This window comes from Bombus impatiens, unplaced genomic scaffold, assembly GCF_000188095.3.
Source record: "Bombus impatiens unplaced genomic scaffold, BIMP_2.2 scf_0985, whole genome shotgun sequence".
NCBI classification, from domain to species: domain Eukaryota; kingdom Metazoa; phylum Arthropoda; class Insecta; order Hymenoptera; family Apidae; genus Bombus; species Bombus impatiens.
The window spans coordinates 25,624-48,306 of record NT_177404.1 but is presented as its reverse complement, the minus strand read 5'-3'; the positions used below and the strand labels follow the sequence as shown (position 1 = coordinate 48,306).

The 22,683-nt window shown below is 35.6% G+C and overlaps 7 protein-coding genes across 7 annotated transcripts; all 7 read left to right on the top strand.

Annotated features, from left to right (window-relative positions):
• Nucleotides 1-3: 3 nt before the first annotated feature.
• LOC100747982 (odorant receptor 4-like) lies at nt 4-1,988 on the top strand (the record flags this gene model as incomplete). Its single annotated transcript, XM_033323427.1, has 5 exons — nt 4-602; nt 677-776; nt 1,092-1,202; nt 1,285-1,440; nt 1,506-1,988. Coding segments are annotated over 5 exons (1,017 nt in total), but the record flags the coding sequence as incomplete, so codon positions are not given.
• A 100-nt stretch (nt 1,989-2,088) lies between these two features.
• LOC100749063 lies at nt 2,089-3,658 on the top strand. Its single transcript, XM_012391214.3, has 3 exons — nt 2,089-3,247; nt 3,327-3,426; nt 3,503-3,658. Exons 1-3 carry the CDS (start codon nt 2,448-2,450, stop codon nt 3,656-3,658), a joined length of 1,056 nt encoding a protein of 351 aa, XP_012246637.1. The 5' UTR covers nt 2,089-2,447.
• Nucleotides 3,659-6,763: 3,105 nt separating this feature from the next.
• Nucleotides 6,764-8,841, top strand: LOC100747859 (odorant receptor 4-like). The gene is made up of 5 exons (XM_024370857.2): nt 6,764-7,849; nt 7,930-8,029; nt 8,133-8,243; nt 8,530-8,685; nt 8,761-8,841. Exons 1-5 carry the CDS (start codon nt 7,047-7,049, stop codon nt 8,809-8,811), a joined length of 1,221 nt encoding a protein of 406 aa, XP_024226625.2. The 5' UTR covers nt 6,764-7,046; the 3' UTR covers nt 8,812-8,841.
• Nucleotides 8,842-11,323: 2,482 nt separating this feature from the next.
• On the top strand, nt 11,324-13,543 carry LOC100748942. Its single transcript, XM_012391213.3, has 5 exons — nt 11,324-12,463; nt 12,544-12,643; nt 12,748-12,858; nt 13,104-13,259; nt 13,328-13,543. Exons 1-5 carry the CDS (start codon nt 11,667-11,669, stop codon nt 13,376-13,378), a joined length of 1,215 nt encoding a protein of 404 aa, XP_012246636.1. The 5' UTR covers nt 11,324-11,666; the 3' UTR covers nt 13,379-13,543.
• Nucleotides 13,544-13,893: 350 nt separating this feature from the next.
• On the top strand, nt 13,894-15,565 carry LOC100748826. Its single transcript, XM_033323429.1, has one exon. It carries the CDS (start codon nt 14,104-14,106, stop codon nt 14,905-14,907), a length of 804 nt encoding a protein of 267 aa, XP_033179320.1. The 5' UTR covers nt 13,894-14,103; the 3' UTR covers nt 14,908-15,565.
• Nucleotides 15,566-17,009: 1,444 nt separating this feature from the next.
• LOC100748706 lies at nt 17,010-18,430 on the top strand. Its single transcript, XM_033323428.1, has 2 exons — nt 17,010-18,005; nt 18,084-18,430. The coding sequence occupies exons 1-2, from the start codon at nt 17,203-17,205 to the stop codon at nt 18,193-18,195; spliced, it is 915 nt and encodes a 304-aa protein (XP_033179319.1). The 5' UTR covers nt 17,010-17,202; the 3' UTR covers nt 18,196-18,430.
• A 1,797-nt stretch (nt 18,431-20,227) lies between these two features.
• Nucleotides 20,228-22,294, top strand: LOC100747738. Its single transcript, XM_003493136.3, has 5 exons — nt 20,228-21,095; nt 21,174-21,273; nt 21,378-21,488; nt 21,739-21,894; nt 21,963-22,294. Exons 1-5 carry the CDS (start codon nt 20,293-20,295, stop codon nt 22,011-22,013), a joined length of 1,221 nt encoding a protein of 406 aa, XP_003493184.1. The 5' UTR covers nt 20,228-20,292; the 3' UTR covers nt 22,014-22,294.
• The last annotated feature ends 389 nt before the right edge of the window (nt 22,295-22,683 follow it).

Sequence of the window (22,683 nt, the reverse complement as noted above, 5' to 3'; positions counted from 1 at the left end):
TGTTTGGTACGCATGTTTTTAGAAGACGAGAGTATTTATTTGAAACTGAAATCTCTAGGTCCCGTGAGTCATTGGGTCGTCAGTGGCGCGAATTACACTACTTTACTACTTCGGAGCAAAGATATACGTCAGTGCATGGAACACATGGAAGCTGACTGGCAAACAGTGACCAGAGAGAAGGATCAATGGGTGATGTTAAAGAACGCGAAATTCGGTCGCTATGTAGCAGCTTCGTGCGCTATTTTCATGCAGAGTGGCGTTATGTGCTTTATTTTCGTCACAGCAATGGATACAGTGGAGATTCAAGTTGGAAACGAGACGAGGATTTTACACGTGTTACCTTGTGCAGTATACAACAAGCTGATAAACGTCGATGAAAGTCCAACGAACGAAATCGTGCTCTTCTTGCAAGCGTGGTGTACTATTATTGCGAACTCCAGTACAGTTGGAATGTTCAGTCTTGCAGCTGTTCTAGCTGCTCACGCGTGCGGTCAGCTGAATGTAGTTATGGTATGGATCACTGAATTCGTGAACGAACCGAAGAAGACAGATGGTCCTAAGGGCATAGGAGTTATCGTGGAGCGGCACTTGAGGACGCTAAAGTAAGATTATTCGTATTCTTTTTTGCTGGATTCGTGTTAGTGAACTTTGTGACTATGTTACGTGATAATTGCAGTTTCATTGGATACATCGAGAAGTTGATGAACCGAGTATATTTCTTAGAGATATTTAGATGCACCATGAACATATGCATACTGGGTTACTACATTCTTTCGGTATACGTCAAGCATTCTCCCTCAATGTCAAATCCACACTGATCACAAAAAATATTCGCACCCCATTGCACGTATTATAACATTTACATATTAATTAATTAGATTCAAGTATGATAAATTTCCTATCATTCAATGCTACTTTCATATAATAAAAACTTTAATAAACGAAATGAAATACACAACTCCATTAAAAGGGCGCTTCATTGGAAAATGATGTGCAGATACTTTTTGGAGTCATTGTAAATTAGTTTTTATATATAACTATTTTTGCTAAAACTATTTTTATATATAATACCTTTTGTGTGACACTTCCAGGAATGGGCTGATCAAAACGTTCAAAGCCTGGTTACGTATATTATGATATATATTTCAATTGGTTTCAACGTTTTTCTAATATGTTACATAGGTGAAATATTGACAGAACAGGTACCAGGCGCAAATTAATCTTTGACATAAATGCAACATATCAAAATCGTAATAACGACTAACGAAATTCAATTTTTCACAGAGTAAGAAGGTTGGTGAAGTAGTTTATATGACAAACTGGTATTACTTACCCGATAAAACAATTCTCGACTTGATTTTGATCATCGCGCGATCGGGTGTGGTCGTTCAAATCACTGCTGGAAAAATGGTTCACATGTCTGTCTACACATTCGGTGATGTAAGTCATTTTGATCCTCTTATTTATATCTGTGTGTCCGTTTACATGAAGTATTCTCATTTCAGGTGGTAAAGACCGGTTTCGCGTATTTGAATCTCTTACGACAAATGACATAATTAAATACATTACTAATTAATTTTTTAATTGTGTAACTTTTTGTAAACGATATTATAAAATTTAGAATACAAACAATAGCAACACAAAACCTGCATCTAATGCACTGGAACTTTATATATTTAATGTACATATACGTGTGTTTTATATTTCTTATATTCCTACTTGTTCCTTTCGCTACTCATTATTTTCCCCGCATTACTATCTTCTCAATTCCACATCTATTCCAATACTTGAAAGTTCTGACGGACTTCTCCATCGTTCTGAGGCAGGTATAAAATGTATCATGCAGCAAAAAGAATGATATTATATCGCATCATTAACATACTGATTGCCACAAGTGACTTTCCAATGACGTCATAGTGGCCACTGTTGACCGGCGATACCAGAATGGAAGTATTTACATTAAATGTATAATTGTATTTGTAATGTGATTAATACTTTTAGTGTTACAGTAAATAGCTTTATAAATTTCATTCCTAACAGAGTTACAAATTTTATCGTGCAGATACCGAAGGAATATTTCCATCCCTTAAGTTTGAAACTAGCAACGGTACAAGTTAACACTTATTTCGTTTCGACACAATCTTCCAACAGTCTAAAGAATCGATTTCATAAATTCTTCCCTGCCCCGACCAAATCCAATTCGATCTCGTGAACCGCAAGAAGCATTGCGTGCTTCGTGCTCTTCGATTCTTGCAATTATTCACAACTTTCTAAAGCAACTTCCAAACCTACATTTGTTGTCTTACCACAAATTCTAACAACTAGACAAATCGATCGGCTATAATACTACGGAAAAAAATTCGCGCAGGCGTTCAACAACTTCGTGCTGTTATTCTCCTGTAAGAAAGGCAATTCAATAGTTACCGGGACATCGATGAGAAGCCACGATGAGCGAATCCGTGATGATAAAAGCGAACGCCAAGAGTCATAGCGATTACAGTCTACAAATAAATCGTTGGATATTAAAACCGATCGGTGCCTGGCCATATTTCTCCACTACGTCGACACGCGAAAGAGTCATTTCCTTGTTTTTAATCGTTCTCTGCTACGTCATTATACTGTTCAACATAATTCCTTGCGTCGCTCATTTAATCTTCGTAGGTGATAGTTTTTATAGAAAAGTAAAAGTATTTGGTCCTCTGACTCATTCATTTCTCGGTGGAATCAATTACACGAACCTGCTGTTTCGGGGCAGAAATATCAGTGACTGTGTGGAACGCATTGAAACTGACTGGCGAATGGTGAAGAAAGAGGACGAGCAACAAGTAATGTTGAAACACGCGAAGTTTGGCCGATACGTGTCGACTATGTGCGCGATCTTCGTGCATAGTGGTATCATGTCTTACTGTATAGTAAGTGCATCCAATGTGCAGATCATCAAAGTTGGCAACGAAACAAGGACCATACGTACGTTACCTTTTGATGTTTACAACAAGATGATCCCAGTCGACACGAGTCCCGCGAACGAAATAGTCCTCGTAGTGCAGTTTCTATCGGCTTTCATCGCCGACTCCAGTGGAATTGCATTTTACACCCTCGCGAGTGTCTTGGCCTCACATGCTTGCGGTCAACTGGGCGTGTTAACGATTTGGATCAATGACTATGTGAATGAAGCTGGAAACAGAAAGCAGGATGCTTCTTTTAGAAAAATTGAAACGATCGTAAAACATCATCTGAGAATACTAGAGTAAGATTCTTATATCATTTTGATTAATTCCTTGACAATGACTTTTTTATTGATGATTATTTATTGGTGTTAATTGCAGTTTTATAGCACGTATAGAGGAAATAATGAGCTGGGTATGCATGATAGAGTTGTTTAGATGCGTTTTGGCAATATGCATGGTTGGGTATTATATCGTTACGGTACATATGGAACATCAAACATATGTAGTGCTTATTATGTTAACTAATTTTTTAAACTGACATTGCATAATATTAGGTTGTCCCAGAAGTGTGTCTTTCTTTGTGTCCCAAAAGTGTTTTTCAACAAAAATGTCTTACAACAATGCATCTTTATATAAACATGAAACTTAATCTGTCAAATGTTGTTTTCTTTATTTCAAAAGAACAAAATGCATCATACATAGTTCAATAAAATAACACAAGTCAAAAAATGTTGCCTATCTAATATTTCGTATAAATCGAAAGAAACTATTGGGACAACTTAATACGATATCAAGCTATCTTTATACTTTATACTACGTACATATGTGTAAGGTGCGCTGGGCTCTTGTGTGTGTGCTTTTTCGCCATGTTTTATAGGAATAGCTAAAGAAACTACTTGATATTCTTAAGAAGTGATGTCAAAAATATGAAATACGAAAGAAACCATATGTACGATGACTATTACTAGTTGCTAATATCCCATTTCAAAATGTTTATCGTTCCTATTATTGATAAAGTATTGAATTTATTACCCTATGAAGTTCATTTTGATTTTGTTTTATCTCAACGAATCAATCAGAAATTATGCCTTCTTTGATATATCTTTTCATTCAACGCACAATACACATAAAAGACCTATGAACGATATGAGACGTGTTGTCACTTCACAATAAATCGGTAGTAGTATCTTTCATTCGTTAACGGAGTACAAACTTTTCTTCGGGCGTACCTGATCGAATTATTTTTCTTACTAGTCGCCTCTGCAGTTAATCCACCCTTCTCGAGGTCCAAAGACACTTTCTTTTTTCACCTAATTGGCTGACTCCTATGCTAGTTCGGCTAGTTAGGGATTTGCCTATTGTTCTCGTTGCACTCCGTACTCTCTGCACCCTTAGCGCGCTTCTTTCAGATCGCAGTACGACTTGGCGGATAAACCTGTTTCTCTACATTTGATGACGCAGAGAAACTTCTTCTTGTCAGAACCGCTTAATGCGATCTATCTTTAATAAGCAGATTTTCGACAGGTGGGCCCTTTAGAAACTCGAGATTTATTACCCTCGCAAATACTTTATACTACGTACATATGTGTAAGGTGCGCTGGGCTCTTGTGTGTGTGCTTTTTCGCCATGTTTTATAGGAATAGCTAAAGAAACTACTTGATATTCTTAAGAAGTGATGTCAAAAATATGAAATACGAAAGAAACCATATGTACGATGACTATTACTAGTTGCTAATATCCCATTTCAAAATGTTTATCGTTCCTATTATTGATAAAGTATTGAATTTATTACCCTATGAAGTTCATTTTGATTTTGTTTTATCTCAACGAATCAATCAGAAATTATGCCTTCTTTGATATATCTTTTCATTCAACGCACAATACACATAAAAGACCTATGAACGATATGAGACGTGTTGTCACTTCACAATAAATCGGTAGTAGTATCTTTCATTCGTTAACGGAGTACAAACTTTTCTTCGGGCGTACCTGATCGAATTATTTTTCTTACTAGTCGCCTCTGCAGTTAATCCACCCTTCTCGAGGTCCAAAGACACTTTCTTTTTTCACCTAATTGGCTGACTCCTATGCTAGTTCGGCTAGTTAGGGATTTGCCTATTGTTCTCGTTGCACTCCGTACTCTCTGCACCCTTAGCGCGCTTCTTTCAGATCGCAGTACGACTTGGCGGATAAACCTGTTTCTCTACATTTGATGACGCAGAGAAACTTCTTCTGGTCAGAGCCGCTTGATGCGATCTATCTTTAATAACCAGATTTTCGACAGGTGAGTCCTTCAGAAACTCGACATTTATTACCCTCGCAAATGCTATTGAGGCTGATGGAAAAACTTGGACAGAAAAATAATACACGTGAAACTAACCAAAGCGAAGGATAGAGGACTGAGAAAATTTTCTCCCAGGCACGAGTGTCATAAATCGTTCGCACCGTTGATACAAAAAAGTTTGAGTTTTACTTGCTCTTGCTTTCGGCAGACACACCATAGGTCCAGATATTGTTCTATTTATATTTTCAATTTTTGTTACATTCTAATGAAACACCACAAAACTTATATCCACATAACAGTATTTTCTTATATGCTCATATACGCACAAAACATATTAACAAGGCTTCGTATAAAAAGATGGATCATCCTGTATGTATGACGATAGCTTCATATTCAAACTATTTTGTGCAAAATGTTGTTACCCACGCACGAATTTAAATAGAAATTTGTTTCACTGAAGTTTCTAACTACTACTTTATATTGGATATTTTATGTATTTGTGGATATTATATTAATTATGCGCACTTCTTCATAAATGTCGCATCAATGCATCAAAAATCGCAACCTACTCATATCGTATTATAATCTTCGGTAACAAACGATTAATGCTGATAAAATTCGAAATCTTTTCAGAAGATTTGAATGTACTTATTTCTAGGAATGGTCCGATCATGATGTTCGAAGCCTCACTTCTTATTTCGTAATATGCGCATCACTCACTTTCAATACATTTGTATTATGTTATATCGGCGAAGTGCTAATAGAACAGGTACCAGAGACACGTTAACGCGAAGATGTCTAGCGATCAAAACCGTGGAATCCACGACTAATCTAACGAATTGTTGACAGTGCATGAAAGTTGGTGAGATAGTCTATATGACAAATTGGTATTTCTTACCCAGGAAAAGAATCCTTGAGTTGATTTTGATCATCGCAAGATCGAGTGTGGTCATTGAAATCACTGCAGGAAAATTAATTCACATGTCCATACACACGTTCGCTGATGTAAGTCACATTATTGTATGTATCTACGAATATGTATCTTTCTTTGCAGACTAAAAAATTTGCTATTCCAGGTGATGAGATTGGCCTTCGCGTATCTTAATATACTGTGTCAAATGACATGACTGAATGCACTTCTAATGAATTTCTTACTTATATGCTATTGTAGATGAAATTGTAGAGTTTGAAATACAAACATTGGTGACACATTTTAATGTCTTATGATTTTATCAATATCTATATACTGTTCCTTAATTTTATACTTTCATTGAGAGTCTTCAAACAGTATCGAATTAAGTATCAGACGGTGTTCGTACGACAATATCAGATCAAATATCAGAGTTGCGACTACAGTGTAACACTGTAATTTTGCTAATAATGATTTCAATTTTATTCGTAATTTTATTCGTAATAAGGTTCGGTAATATAGATATGTAGTCTTAAAATCGGTATTTGTAAATACCGGCAGAAGTAATGAAAATTATTATTTACTATAAAATTTATTATAATTACAAGCATAATTACACATAACACAATTACGTATCACAACCCATCTTCCACTAAAAGTTTCAGAACATACACTCTAAAAGTTGGAGACACGAATGAGTCATTGCATGCACACCATCCACTTCACACGATACCAACTAGCAATTTTCAAGAGCATATACTTTCATACTATTCTAAAATAAGTTCTGCCGACTAGGCAAATCGATTAATTGAACGAACACCTAAAAAACACGCGCAAGCGTTGCACTGCTCCGTGCATCCCCCATTGATTCACGGCTACTTTCTAACAACAGCTTCATTTCGCGATGACGAACGAACCAGTGATCACAGAAGGCGACAGCAACAGCAACAGTGACTACAGTCTTCAATTGAATCGATGGTTCTTAAAACCGATCGGAGCATGGCCATCGTCTTCATCCACCACAAGACTGGAAAAGATTGTTTCATTTATTTTAAACATCATTTGCTTCACCTCCGTAATCGTCACTGCGATTCCTAGTCTGTTACTAATGATTCTAGAAGACGAAAGCATTTACATGAAACTGAAGACACTGGGACCTGTCAGTCATTGGTTCGTCAGCAGCGCCAATTACACGGCTTTGTTAATACGCGGCAGGGACATACGACATTGCGTGGAACACATTGAAGCTGACTGGCGAACAGTGACTAGGGAGGAGGATCAACACGTGATGATGAAGAACGCGAAATTCGGTCGCTACGTAGCTGCTTCGTGCGCCGTTTTCATGCAGGGTGGCGTTTTGTGCTTTTGCTTTGTGACAGCGTTAACTACAACCGAGATTCAAATTGGAAACGAGACGAGGGTCTTACACGTGTTACCTTGTGCAGTATACAAGAAGTTGGTGAACGTCGATGAAAGTCCAGCAAACGAAATCATGCTTTTTTTACAAATTTGGGCCGCTCTTATCGCGAACTCTAGTACGGTTGGAATTTTTAGTCTCGCAGCTGTGCTAGCTGCTCACGCGTGTGGTCAATTGGACGTAATTATGATGTGGATTACTAAATTTGTTAAGGAAGCAAGAGAGCAAAAGGAAACTAGTAGTTTTCGGAAAATTGGAGTAATCGTAGAGCGACACCTGAGGACGTTGAAGTAAGATCTATTTTTAATTCTTTCTTTTTGTTGGTTGTTTCAAGAGCGATCATTGGTACTACATTATGCGTTAATTACAGTTTTATCTCGTGCATCGAGGATGTGATGAACAGGATATATTTTTTAGAGATGTTCAGGTGTACGATGGATATATGTGTAATTGGCTACTATATTCTTTCGGTACGTATTAAATATATTATTATTATTTGTCTGTTTTTCCAAATCACATTCAGGGTTCAATTTTGCTTATTATTATGTTATTCACTGTACGATTTCTTTTTAGGAATGGGCTGACCGCGATATTCAGAATTTATTTACGTATTTTATGATGCTCATTTCAATCTGTTTTAATATTTTCGTAATATGCTACATCGGTGAAATATTGACAGAACAGGTATTTGAGAGTCGTTAACACCAAAACTACCACTATAGCCAAAATGAATAATTGATAATTTTGAATAGAAATTCTATGGATTTGCAACTATGCATTTTCGATAACATGAATGATCTTTTCTTTTCATATATCTCTCTTTTGGTATCTTTCTTGCGCGTTTTATATTATAGCCATTTGTAGTTTTAATATTAATGTTATTGTCAAGTGATGTAAATATTAATATCAAATAATATAAATACGAAAAATCAAAATCGTGATCCCTACTAATTAAATAAACTGTTCTCAGTGCCAAAAGGTTGGGGAGGTGGTTTATATGACAAACTGGTATTATTTACCCGATAAAATAATCCTCGACTTGATTTTGATCATCGCGCGATCGAGCATGGTCGTTCATATCACTGCTGGAAAATTGGTTCACATGTCTGTATACACATTCGGTGATGTATGTCAATTTGTCTCTTGTATTTACTCTCCTGTATATGTATGTACGCCCACGTGAAATATTTTGTTGTTACAGGTGGTAAAGACTGGTTTCGCATATTTGAACCTGTTACGACAAATGACGTGATTAAATTTTGACGGATTTAACGATTTTGTCGGATTTTCTATTTGAATATTTCTGTAGGTGATGTAAAGTTTGAAATACAATACAAATTTGAATACAGTGGTAACACAATCATGATTAATATTTTTTATCAGTAGAATACGATGTGCTATATTTGAGATTTTTTAACCTTTGAGCTACGAACCTTTGAACCATGAATCTACGAACTTTTTAGGTCTGTATCCTCGTTGATTATATCATTTTTTGCTTTTTTTTCTATACGGAAATGCGTATATATGAATATTTAGCGATTTAAATAGAAAATCTTTCACAAATATGAAAAATATAATTCTAGAACTAACGTATAACTGATGTATTAAATTCTTGCACGATGTATTTGTATTTCAATTGATTAATATAGTTTCATTACCTTTCAAATACTTTTCGCGGGATTTTTATAATGAATATTTTCCTTCTTGGTCAACGTAATCAAATAATCGAATTTGTGTTATACATATAAAAAAACAAACAGTCCATTAAGAGCCATCATATGCTCGTGAGAATATCTAGTATGTGCTATGGCGATAATGTGTGACGCTTCTTAGTTTCTAGTTTTACCTATATACAACAGAAAGTACCCTAAGAAACATGACAAGTTTTCACGAATGGAAATTCATCCCCTAGAAAGTGATTTCTTCGACCTGCTGCAAAATAGGCAGCATATTCGCTGACACTAAAAAAAAAATCAATTAATCCATGACCCTCAACATCATGAATTCTGTGGTACTAAAATCGTAAATAAAGCATGAAGTATTACATGCAGTACAAGCAAGAACTCCGAAGGGCTCGAACCCTTTGAACGGTAACAGGTGCACCATGGCGACAAGCGGTCGAAAAGAAACTCGCACACGTGCCATTTTACCATAGCATTAAACTTGAAACTTGAGGGTTTCAGTCGACAAACGATCTCCGCGAAGTAATCATGGTAGACTTGTCTAGTGAACCACCGATATTTAACACTTTTTACCCTCGTGATATCGAATATACTATCCAAGTGTACGACGCTGGCAGCTCGAAGACGAGGATCAAGACTATTGGTCCGTTGCATAAAACACACGGAACTCGACTAGCAGGTCGTTAAAAATGCCAACGATCGCGAATTGATGTTGAAAAACGCGAGAATCGGACGTTCCATTGTTTTCGTAGCTGCATTGTGCACGTATAGTGGCGTTCTGATCTATAATGTAACTGAAGCCTTTAAGAAGATTGTGTTTCATGTGGCGAATGACAGTTATTTCATGTGTTCGTTACCTTGTCCGATTTGGATAAATCTGTTGGACGTTAGATTCAGCCCGACGAATGACATCGTGCTCATTGTACAGACTCTTTTTGGGATCATCGTGATGTGGAAGCTTATTGCTTGGTCGCTATCCTAGCGATCCATACAAATGGTCCATTGAACGTGGTAATGGCCAGGTTCGATAGTTTGGCGGATACGAAGGTCAAGGAGGAATAGAAAGAAGAGAAAGGAATTATTGTGGAGCATCACCTGCACACATTAAGGTATTTATTGGTTATTGTATTGTTATTTATACACACGTATATGTCTCGTTAGCTGAGACAGATTATTTGACGACATTAGTGAGAATATGTTGATTATTCACCTTCTCGCTGATTATTATTTGTACTTGAGCCAGATATCCTTTTAAGATAAGTGCAAGCTATTGTATTATATGTTGTACGTTGAATATGTGTTTCAAAATAGAAACAAAATAATTTATATGTTGAAAATGTTTCAACAATATCTTCTGGTGTCTTCTCTATGTAATTTCTCGGCAAAAATCGATACTGGAATTGCATATGCTATCGTGTATACGTCCATGGTGTTTAATATTGTCTCTCTACTACTCCGGAAATTGTAATCCCTCGCGATCGCATGCCGATTCGCTCAACGAATTCTTACCTCTTGTTTCTATCAGGAACGGTTACTACAGAACGTAAAATATCAAATCGTTAACTAGAATATTTCACGCGAAATATTCTATCGTACCAAGTAAAAATCGGTCTCGAGTATTTGAATTTATTACGATAAATGATGTGATTAAATACGTTTCTAAGGAATGAATTTGTTAGTTGTGCAATTGTTTGTAAATGCTGTTGCAGAATTTGAAATACAAATAATGGTAATACGTAATGATCTAACAAATATAATAATCTATTTTAAAACCTATGATAAACGTTTGTCAATCTAATAGATCTAGTTAAGAACAAGATCACTTACGAACTAAAACATTGATGGAGCGGTAAGCCGAAGAATCGTACATTATAGTTATACTCTTCTATTGTTTCATGTTTTTATAAAAAGCAATTTTATAAAAAGCTATTGAAATCGTTCATTGCAAACATTATGATTATAAATAACGTGTTCCATGTGATTATAAATAACGTCTTCGTAACACTATTCCATAATGTACAAATGCTGTTTTATAATTGACATTTGTCAATATCGACAGAAGAACGAAAATTATTATATCATTTATCACGAAATTCAACAATTCACAAGCACAAATTAAAACAGCTATAACTTACAAGCACCTAACATACGTACGGATGACTAGCCACTTCTTATTAAAAATTTTACAACATATACAGTTAACGTAGGGAGGGATATGAATCATTGCACGCACGCCATCCACTTCACAGCATTGCAACTAACAATTTCCAAGCGAGTATACTTTTCAACTTTTCTAAAACAAGTTCTACCAACTAAACGAATCGATCGGTAGAACAAGTACCTAAAAAACACGCGCAAGCGTTGCGCTGCTCCATGCATCTCCCACTGACGCGCGGCTGCATTCTAATAACAACTTCACTCCGCGATGTCGAACGAAGCAGTGATCATAGAAGCTGACAGCAGCAGCGACTACTGTCTTCAATTAAATCGATGGTTCTTGAAACCGATCGGTGCATGGCCATCGTCTCCATCCACCACAAGACTGGAGAAGATCGTTTCATTTATTTTAAACATCGTTTGCTTCGTCTCCGTAATCATCACTGCGATTCCCAGTGTATTGCTACTCATTCTAGAAGACGAGAGCATTAACTTGAAATTGAAAACCCTAGATTTCTTGAGTCATTTGTTCGTCAGCAGCTTTAATTATAGTACCTTGTTATTACACAGCAAAGACATACGACAATGCGTAGAACACATAGAGGCTGACTGGCGATCAGTGACTAGGGAGGAGGATCAACACGTAATGATGAAAAACGGAAAATTCGGTCGCTATGTAGCTGCTTCGTGCGCTATTTTCATGCAGGGTGGCATTTTGTGCTTTTGTTTCGTGACAGCGTTAACTACGGTCGAGATTCAGATTGGAAACGAGACAAGAGTCTTACGCTTGCTGCCTTGTGCAGTATACAAGAAGTTGGTGAACGTCGATGAAAGTCCGGCAAACGAAATCATGCTTTCCCTGCAAATTTGGTCTGCTCTTATCGCGAACTCCAGTACAGTTGGAATTTTTAGTCTCGCAGCTGTACTAGCTGCTCACGCGTGTGGTCAACTGGACGTGATTATGGCGTGGATTACCGAATTTGTTAAGGAAACAAGAAAACAGAAGGGAACTAGCAGTTTTCAGGAAATTGGAGTAATCGTGGAGCGACACCTGAGGACGTTGAAGTAAGATCTATTGTTAATTCGTTTTTTCTTGTTGTTGTTTCGAGAGTGATCATTGGTATTATATTACGTGTTGATTGCAGTTTCATATCGTGTATCGAGGTTGTGATGAACAAAATATATTTATTGGAGATGTTGCGATGTACGATGAACATATGTCTAATTGCCTACTACATTCTAACGGTACATATTTATTATATTTTTATTGCTTGCTAATTTCTTTCCACATAAGATATAAATTTATTTTTCTGTATATTTGTCCTATACTTTTAACGATTGCTTCTTAGGAATGGGATGAGCATGATATTCGAAATTTGACATCGTATTTTATGATGTTCGTTTCAATCTGTTTTAACATTTTCGTAATATGTTACATCGGTGAAATATTAACGGAACAGGTACTGAGATATCAACTCTCTAATTATAGAACTATCAAAGTAGTCGAGATTAAGAAATAACCATTTATCATGTAACTTTCATAGTTTCACGATGATAAATTTTTGGTGATTTGAATGATCTTTTCATGAATCTTTCATTTTAAGTTCTTTGGTACTTACATGTCTCATACTTAGTCATAGCGTTAATACAGAGTGGTATACAACAAATCGAAATCGTGATGGTTAATACGACAAATTCTTAACAGAGCAAGAAAATTGGTGATGCCGTTTACTTGACAAACTGGTATTATTTACCCAATAAAGAAATCCGCAACTTAATTTTGATCATCGTGCGATCGACTATGGTCGTTCAACTGACTGCAGGGAAAATGATTCAAATGACAATTAGTACGTTTGGCAATGTAAGTTAATCTGATACTAGTACTCAGACTTGTATTGTCTGTTTAGGTTAAACATTCTCCCATTTCAGGTGGTAAAGACAGGTTTCGCATATTTGAATCTATTGCAGCAAATAATGTAATAAAATGGTATCTCGGAAAAATGTTATTGGGGGAGTTAAAGCATAATAATAATTAGGCGGTTGAAATAATCTTATAATCAATTTTGTAAACTCTAATAAATGGTTGACAGTATAATACGTCTACGTAAGACCAAGCAAACGTACAAAGTAAAAAATCTATCGGACGGTAGATTGTAGAACCGTCCGTTATAGACACGCTCCATTATATTCGTGTTTCTATTACGTATTATTTTTTTGAAATTGGAAAAATTAATTTCACCAATAATTTTTTCTTCGTAATACTATGCGTTGATAAAAAAAGCTAGTCTTATACATTTGTAAATACCAACAGCAATAATACAAATTATTATCATTTATCATGAAATTCAACAATTCACAAGCACAAATTAAAACAGCTACAACTTCCAAGCACAAACTAACACAGCTATAACTTCCAAGCACCTAACACACGTACGGACGACTAGCCACTTCTTATTAAAAATTTTACAACATATATAATTAACGTAGGAAGGGATATGAATCATTGCACACACGCCATCCATTTCACAGCATTACAACCGACAATTTCCAAGCGAGTATACTTTTCAACTTTTCTAAAACAAGTTCTACCGACTAGACGAATCGATCGGTAGAACAAGTACCTAAAAAACACGCGCAAGCGTTGCACTCCTCCATGCATCCCCCATTGACGCACGTCTGCTTTCTAATAACGACTTCATTCCGCGATGCCGAACGAAGCAGTGGTGATAGAAGCTGATAGCAACAGCAACAGTGACTACAGTCTACAATTGAATCGATGGTTCTTGAAACCGATCGGTGCATGGCCCTCGTCTCCTTCCACCACAAAACTCGAAAAGATTATTTCATTTGTTTTAAACATCATTTGCTTCAGCACCGTAATTATCACTGCGATTCCTAGTTTACTACTAATGATTCTAGAAGATCAGAGTATGAATTTGAAATTGAAGACACTAGGTTTCGTGAGCCATTGGATCGTTAGCAGCTTTAATTATACAGCTTTGTTGTTGCATAGCAAAGACATACGACAGTGCATAGAACACATGGAAAGTGACTGGAGAACGTTAATGAGAGAGGAGGATCAACACGTGATGCTGAAGAACGCGAAATTCGGTCGCTATGTGGCGGCTTTTTGCGCCATTTTTATGCAGGGTAGCGTTTTATGCTTTTGTTTCGTGACAGCATTAAATACATTCGAGATTCAAATTGGAAACGAGACGAGAGTTTTACACATGTTACCTTGTGCAGTATACAAGAAGCTAGTAAACGTCGATGAAAGTTCAACGAACCAGATCATGCTTTTCTTGCAAGTTTGGTCTGCGATTATTGCAAATTCTAGTACGATTGGGATTTTTAGTCTTGCAGCAGTCCTAGCTGCTCACGCGTGTGGCCAGTTGAACGTTATTATGTTATGGATCACTGAATTTGTTGAGGCCAGGGGAGAGAAGAAACCTGGTGGTTCTATTCAAATTGGAACAATCGTGGAACGACACCTGAGGACATTGAAGTAAGACCTTTTCCCTATTCCTTCTTTGTTGGCGTCTCAGTACTGATCTTCGGGATTATGTTATATGTTAATTGCAGTTTTATATCGTGTATCGAGGAAGTGATGAATAAAATCTATCTTTTGGAAATGCTAAGATGCACAATGGATATATGTGTAACTGGCTATTACATTTTATCAGTATGTAATTAATATATATTTCTTGTTTATCTATTTCTTCCAGATTAGATGTAACTTTACTTTTCTGTATAATTGTTTTATTCTGTTTACTATTCCGTCTTAGGAATGGACTGAGCATGATATTCAAAATTTGACTTCGTATTTTATGATGTTCGTTACAATCTGTTATAACATTTTTGTAATATGTTACATCGGTGAAATATTAACAGAGCAGGTATCAGCAACACATTAACACTCTAATTCTAAAATAACCAGAGTAATCAAAATTAATAATTAATCATCCTTCATACAATTTTTATAGATTCACAATGGCACATTTTTGGTGATTTGAATGATTTTTTCATGTCTTTCATTTTAAGTTCTTTGGTACCTACACATTTCATACTTTGCCCTAGTGTTAGTTTGGAGTGACATAAATGATGCAAGTCGTAATCGTGATGATTAATTCAACAAATTCTTAACAGTGCAAGAAAATTGGTGAAGTCGTTTACATGACGAACTGGTATTATTTACCCGGTAAAACAATCCTCGACTTGATTATGGTCATCGCACGATCAAATGTGGTCGTTCATATCACTGCTGGAAAATTAGTTCATATGTCCGTTTACACTTTTGGTAGTGTAAGTTTATTCGATACTCTTACTCATAACTGTATTGTCTGTTCACGTAAAATATTCTGCCATTTCAGGTTGTGAAGACAGGTTTTGCGTATTTGAATCTGTTGCAGCAAATGATGTAACAAAATGGAATCCTGGAGGAATATATTGTGTTTTTAATAATTAGGATATAAAATACAAAATATACGTAAATAGCGCATAAAATTTTGTATGTTAAGAATAAACAGGTTAGAAGTCGTGAATTTCAAACAGAAAAAATTCTTTATTTTTTCAACTTTGTTATTTCCGTATTTAATTACGATTGAAATGAATTAATAATGAGACTACAAAAGACTTTTAAATGAGATCTAATCACAATACAGGAATCTATATTTACGCAAGTAAAATTGTCTCAATCTAACCTGATATCGTCTTGTAAATATTTTGACTGTTAATTGACTGACGTAAAATGAGAGAAAAAATTAAGCTTCAGTAATTATAGTAAAAATACAGGTTGAACTACGTATGTAACTATGGCTAAGATCTTTCAGCCACATCCGAATATTCGATACAAAAATGTTTTGAATAAAAGTTATTTAGCCTTCAACCGTCTAGATAGATAGCACGAATATGATCTCTGAAGTTTCTGCGGTGTACATAGTTGGAGTTCATAGTTCACAAACCTTATCACAGGTGTTCCAACCGAGCAGATGCTTGTCGCGTGACTTATTCAAATCAAGAAGAATGATTCCCAGCGGCGCGTTGAAAAACTTCAGAATGGAGAACAATGACCAAACACCCCGCGATGCCAACACGAATCTGTAAATAATAATCAATATTAATAACATTCAATAATAATAGATTTTACAATCTCCAAGAAATGATTGATAATCTCATAGATCTAATTAAGAACAAGAAAATTTACACATTAAAGAATCGATGGGGCGGTAGACCGAAGAATCGTACGTTATAGACTCCTCTACTTTATTCACGTTTTTATAAAATGCTACTATGTCGAAATCCTTCATTGGAAAGATTACAATTATAAATAACGTGTCTCACTTCGTAATAATATTCGATAATATACAAACAAAATTTAAAAATTGGCATTTGTAAATATCGACAAAAGAATGAAAATTATTATATCATTTATCACATCATGAAATTCAACAATTCACAAGCACAAATTAAAACAGCTACAACTTCCAAGCACAAACTAACACAGCTATAACTTCCAAGCACCTAACACACGTACGGACGACTAGCCACTTCTTATTAAAAATTTTACAACATATACAGTTAACGTAGGGAGGGTACTGAATCATTGCACGCACGCCATCCACTTCACAGCATTGCAACTAATAATTTCCAAGCGAGTATACTTTTCAACTTTTCTAAAACAAGTTCTACCGACTAGACGAATCGATCGGTAGAACAAGTACCTAAAAAACACGCGCAAGCGTTGCACTCCTCCATGCATCCCCCATTGACGCACGTCTGCTTTCTAATAACGACTTCATTCCGCGATGCCGAACGAAGCAGTGGTGATAGAAGCTGATAGCAACAGCAACAGTGACTACAGTCTACAATTGAATCGATGGTTCTTGAAACCGATCGGTGCATGGCCATCGTCTCCATCCACCACAAGACTAGAAAAGATAATTTCGTTTCTTTTAAACACCATTTGCTACAGCACCGTAATTATCACTGCGATACCCAGTCTACTGCAAATGATTCTAGAAAACGAGAGCATTAACTCGAAATTGAAGAACCTAGATTTCTTGAGTCATTTAATCGTCAGTATCTTTACTTATAGCGTGTTGTTATTACACAACAAAGACATACGACGATGCGTAGAACACATGAAAGCTGACTGGCGAGCAGTGAGCAGAAAGGAGGATCAACACGTGATGATGAAGAACGCGAAATTCGGTCGTTACGTAGCAGCTTTCTGCGCAATTTTTGTACAAGGTAGCGTTTTGTGCTTTTGTTTCGTGACGGCTCTAAATACGCTCGAGATTCAAATTGGAAACGAGACGAGAATTTTACACGTGTTACCTTGTGCAGTATACAAGAAGCTGGTAAACGTCGACGAAAGTCCAACAAACGAATTCATGATTTTCTTGCAAATTTGGTCTACTTTTATCGCAAATTGTAGTACAGTTGGGATCTTTAGTCTCGCAGCAGTTCTAGCTGCTCACGCGTGCGGTCAGCTAAATGTTGTTATGTTATGGATTGCTGAATTTGTCAATGAAGCCACAGTAAAGAGCAGAACTGGTGGTTTTACGAAAATTGGAATAATCGTGGAACGACATCTGAGGACACTGAAGTAAGATCTCTTTTTAGATTATTTTTTTGTGTGGCTTTTAAGAGCAATCATTTGGATTATATTAAATGTTAATTGCAGTTTTATATCATATATCGAGGGTGTGATGAATAAAATCTGTTTTTTGGAAATGTTAAGATGCACGATGGAAATATGTGTAATTGGCTACTTCATTGTGTCGGTACATAATTAGCATATTTTTATTGTCTGCCTGTTATTTTCCACAATGGATATAGCTTTATTCTTCTGTACAATTGTTCTATTCTTTTTACGATTCCATCTTAGGAATGGGCGGAGCATGATGTTCGAAATTTGGCATCATATGTAATGATGTTTATTGCAATCTGTTATAACATTTTCATACTATGTTACATTGGTGAACTGTTAACGGAGCAGGTATCATCAACACATTAACTCTCTAATTCTAGAATTAGCAGGGTAACCAAAGTTAATAATTAATCGTTCTTAATACAACCTTTATAGATTCAATGATACATTTTCGGTGATTTGAATGGTTTTTTCATGTGTCTTTTATTTTAAGTTCTTTGCTACTTATATGTTTCATACTTCGCCCTAGTATTAGTATGGAGTGATATAAATGAAGCAAATCGTAATCGTGATGACTAATTCAACAAATTCTTAACAGTGCAAGAAAATTGGTGAAGTTGTTTACATGACGAACTGGTATTATTTACCCGGTAAAACAATCCTCGACTTGATTATGGTCATCGCACGATCAAATGTGGTCGTTCATATCACTGCTGGAAAATTAGTTCATATGTCCGTTTACACTTTTGGTAGTGTAAGTTTATTCGATACTTTTACTCATAACTGTATTGTCTGTTCACGTAAAATATTCTGCCATTTCAGGTTGTGAAGACAGGTTTTGCGTATTTGAATCTGTTACAGCAAATGATGTAATAAAATGGAATCCTGGAGGAATATATTGTGTCTTTAATAATTTAGAATATAAAATACAAAATATACGTAAATAGCGCATAAAATTTTGTATGTTAAGAATAAACAGGTTAGAAGTCGTGAATTTCAAACAGAAAAAATTCTTTATTTTTTCAACTTTGTTATTTCCGTATTTAATTACGATTGAAATGAATTAATAATGAGACTACAAAAGACTTTTAAATGAGATCTAATCACAATACAGGAATCTATATCTATGCAAGTAAAATTGTCTCGATCTAACCTGATATCGTCTTGTAAATATTTTGACTGTTAATTGACTGACGTAAAATGAGAGAAAAAATTAAGCTTCAGTAATTATAGCAAAAATACAGGTTGAACTACGTATGTAACTATGGCTAAGATTTTTCAACCACATCCGAATATTCGATACAAAAATGTTTTGAATAAAAGTTATTTAGCCTTCAACCATCTAGATAGATAGCACGAATATGATCTCTGAAGTTTCTGCGGTGTACATAGTTGGAGTTCATAGTTCACAAACCTTGTCACAGGTGTTCCAACCGAGCGGATGCTTGTCGCGTGACTTATTCAAATCAAGAAGAATGAATCCCAGCGGCGCGTTGAAAAACTTCAGAATGGAGAACAATGACCAAACACCCTGCGATGCCAACACGAATCTGTAAATAATAATCAATATTAATAATATTCAATAACAATAGATTTTACAAAAAAAAATGATTGAAGAAAATGATTGATAATCTCATAGATCTAATTAAGAACAAGAAAATTTACGAAGATCGTACGTTATAGCTACACTCCTCTACTTTATTCACGTTTTTGTAAAATGCTACTCTGTCGAAATCCTTCATTGGAAAGATTACAATTATAAATAACGTGTCTCACTTCGTAATAATATTCGATAATCTACAAACAAAATTTAAAAATTGGCATTTGTAAATATCGACAAAGAATGAAAATTATTATATCATTTATCACGTTATCATGAAATTCAACAATTCACAAGCACAAATTAAAACAGCTACAACTTCCAAGCACAAACTAACACAGCTATAACTTCCAAGCACCTAACACACGTACGGACGACTAGCCACTTCTTATTAAAAATTTTACAACATATACAGTTAACGTAGGGAGGGTATTGAATCATTGCACGCACGCCATCCACTTCACAGCATTACAACCGACAATTTCCAAGCGATTATACTTTTCAACTTTTCTAAAACAAGTTCTACCGACTAGACGAATCGATCGGTAGAACAAGTACCTAAAAAACACGCGCAAGCGTTGCACTCCTCCATGCATCCCCCATTGACGCACGTCTGCTTTCTAATAACGACTTCATTCCGCGATGCCGAACGAAGCAGTGGTGATAGAAGCTGATAGCAACAGCAACAGTGACTACAGTCTACAATTGAATCGATGGTTCTTGAAACCGATCGGTGCATGGCCATCGTCTCCATCCACCACAAGACTAGAAAAGATAATTTCGTTTCTTTTAAACGCCATTTGCTACAGCACCGTAATTATCACTGCGATACCCAGTGTACTGCAAATGATTCTAGAAGACGAGAGCGTTAACTCGAAATTGAAGAGCCTAGATTTCTTGAGTCATTTAATCGTCAGTATCTTTACTTATAGCGTGTTGTTATTACACAACAAAGACATACGACGATGCGTAGAACACATGAAAGCTGACTGGCGAGCAGTGAGCAGAAAGGAGGATCAACACGTGATGATGAAGAACGCGAAATTCGGTCGTTACGTAGCAGCTTTCTGCGCAATTTTTGTACAAGGTAGCGTTTTGTGCTTTTGTTTCGTGACGGCTCTAAATACGCTCGAGATTCAAATTGGAAACGAGACGAGAATTTTACACGTGCTACCTTGTGCAGTATACAAGAAGCTGGTAAACGTCGACGAAAGTCCAACAAACGAATTCATGATTTTTTTGCAAGTCTGGTCTAGTGTTATTGCAAATTTTAGTACAATTGGCATCTTTAGTCTCGCAGCAGTTCTAGCTGCTCACGCGTGCGGTCAGCTAAATGTTGTTATGTTATGGATTGTTGAATTTGTCAATGAAGCCGCAATAGAGAGCAGAACTGATGGTTTTACGAAAATTGGAGTAATCGTGGAACGACATCTGAGAACATTGAAGTAAGATCTCTTTTTAGATTATTTTTTTCTGTGGCTTTTAAGAGCAATCAATTGGATTATATTAAATGTTAATTGCAGTTTTATATCATATATCGAGGGTGTGATGAATAAAATCTGTTTTTTGGAAATGTTAAGATGCACGATGGAAATATGTGTAATTGGCTACTTCATTGTGTCGGTACATAATTAGCATATTTTTATTGTCTGCCTGTTATTTTCCACAATGGATATAACTTTCATTTTGTGTATAATTGTTCTATTCTTTTTACGATTTCGTCTTAGGAATGGGCAGAGCATGATATTCGAAATTTGGCAACGTATTTTATGATGTTCGTTACAATCTGTTTTAACATTTTCATAATATGTTACATCGGTGAACTATTAACGGAACAGGTATCATCAACACATTAACTCTCTAATTCTAGAATTAGCAGGGTAACCAAAGTTAATAATTAATCGTTCTTAATACAACCTTTATAGATTCAGTGGTACATTTTCGGTGATTTGAATGGTTTTTTCATGTGTCTTTTATTTTAAGTTCTTTGCTACTTATATGTTTCATACTTCGCCCTAGTATTAGTATGAAGTGATATAAATGAAGCAAATCGTAATCGTGATGATTAATTCAACAAATTCTTAACAGTGCAAGAAAATTGGCGAAGCCGTTTACATGACGAACTGGTATTACTTGCCCGGTAAAACAATCCTCGACTTGATTATGGTCATCGCACGATCGAATGTAGTCGTTCAAATCACTGCAGGAAAATTAGTTCATATGTCGGTTTATACATTTGGTAGTGTAAGTTTATTCGATACTCCTACTTATAACTGTATTGTTTGTTCACGTAAAATATTCTGCCATTTCAGGTTGTGAAGACAGGTTTTGCATACTTGAATCTGTTGCAGCAAATGACGTAATAAAATAGAATCCTGCAAAAATATATTGTGTTTTTAATAATTTAGTATATACAGTACAAAATACACGTAAATATCGCATAAAACTTTGTACGTTAAGAATTAACAGACTAGAAGTCGTAAATTTCAAACAGAAAAATTCTTTGTTTTTTTAACTTTGTTATTTCCGCATTTAATTACGATTGAAATGCATTGATAGTGAGACTACAACAAAATTTGAAACGAGATCTAATCGCGATACAGGAATCTATATCTACGCAAGTAAAATTGTCTCGATCTAACTTGATATCCATTTCTAAATATTTTGGCTGTTAATTGGCTGGTGTAAAATGAAAGCAAAAATTAAGCTGCAGTAATTGTAATAAAGATACAGGTTGTACCACGTATGTAACTATCGCGAAGATTTTTCAACCACATCCGAACATTTGATAGAAAAATGTTTTGGATGAAAGTTAGTTAAGTTTCAACCGTCTGGAATTTGCAAAACAAGAAATTTATTGAAAATTGTTGTTTTGAATAAAACTACGTATTCCTGTCTTCATACTACTTTAACTCATATTAAGATTAGTTCAACGTCATACTGTACTTTGATCTGGGAACAACCCTAAATTTAGAAATATTAGATTAAACAGAGGAAATATTATCGTTGAAGATTATTTTATTTCTACCAAGT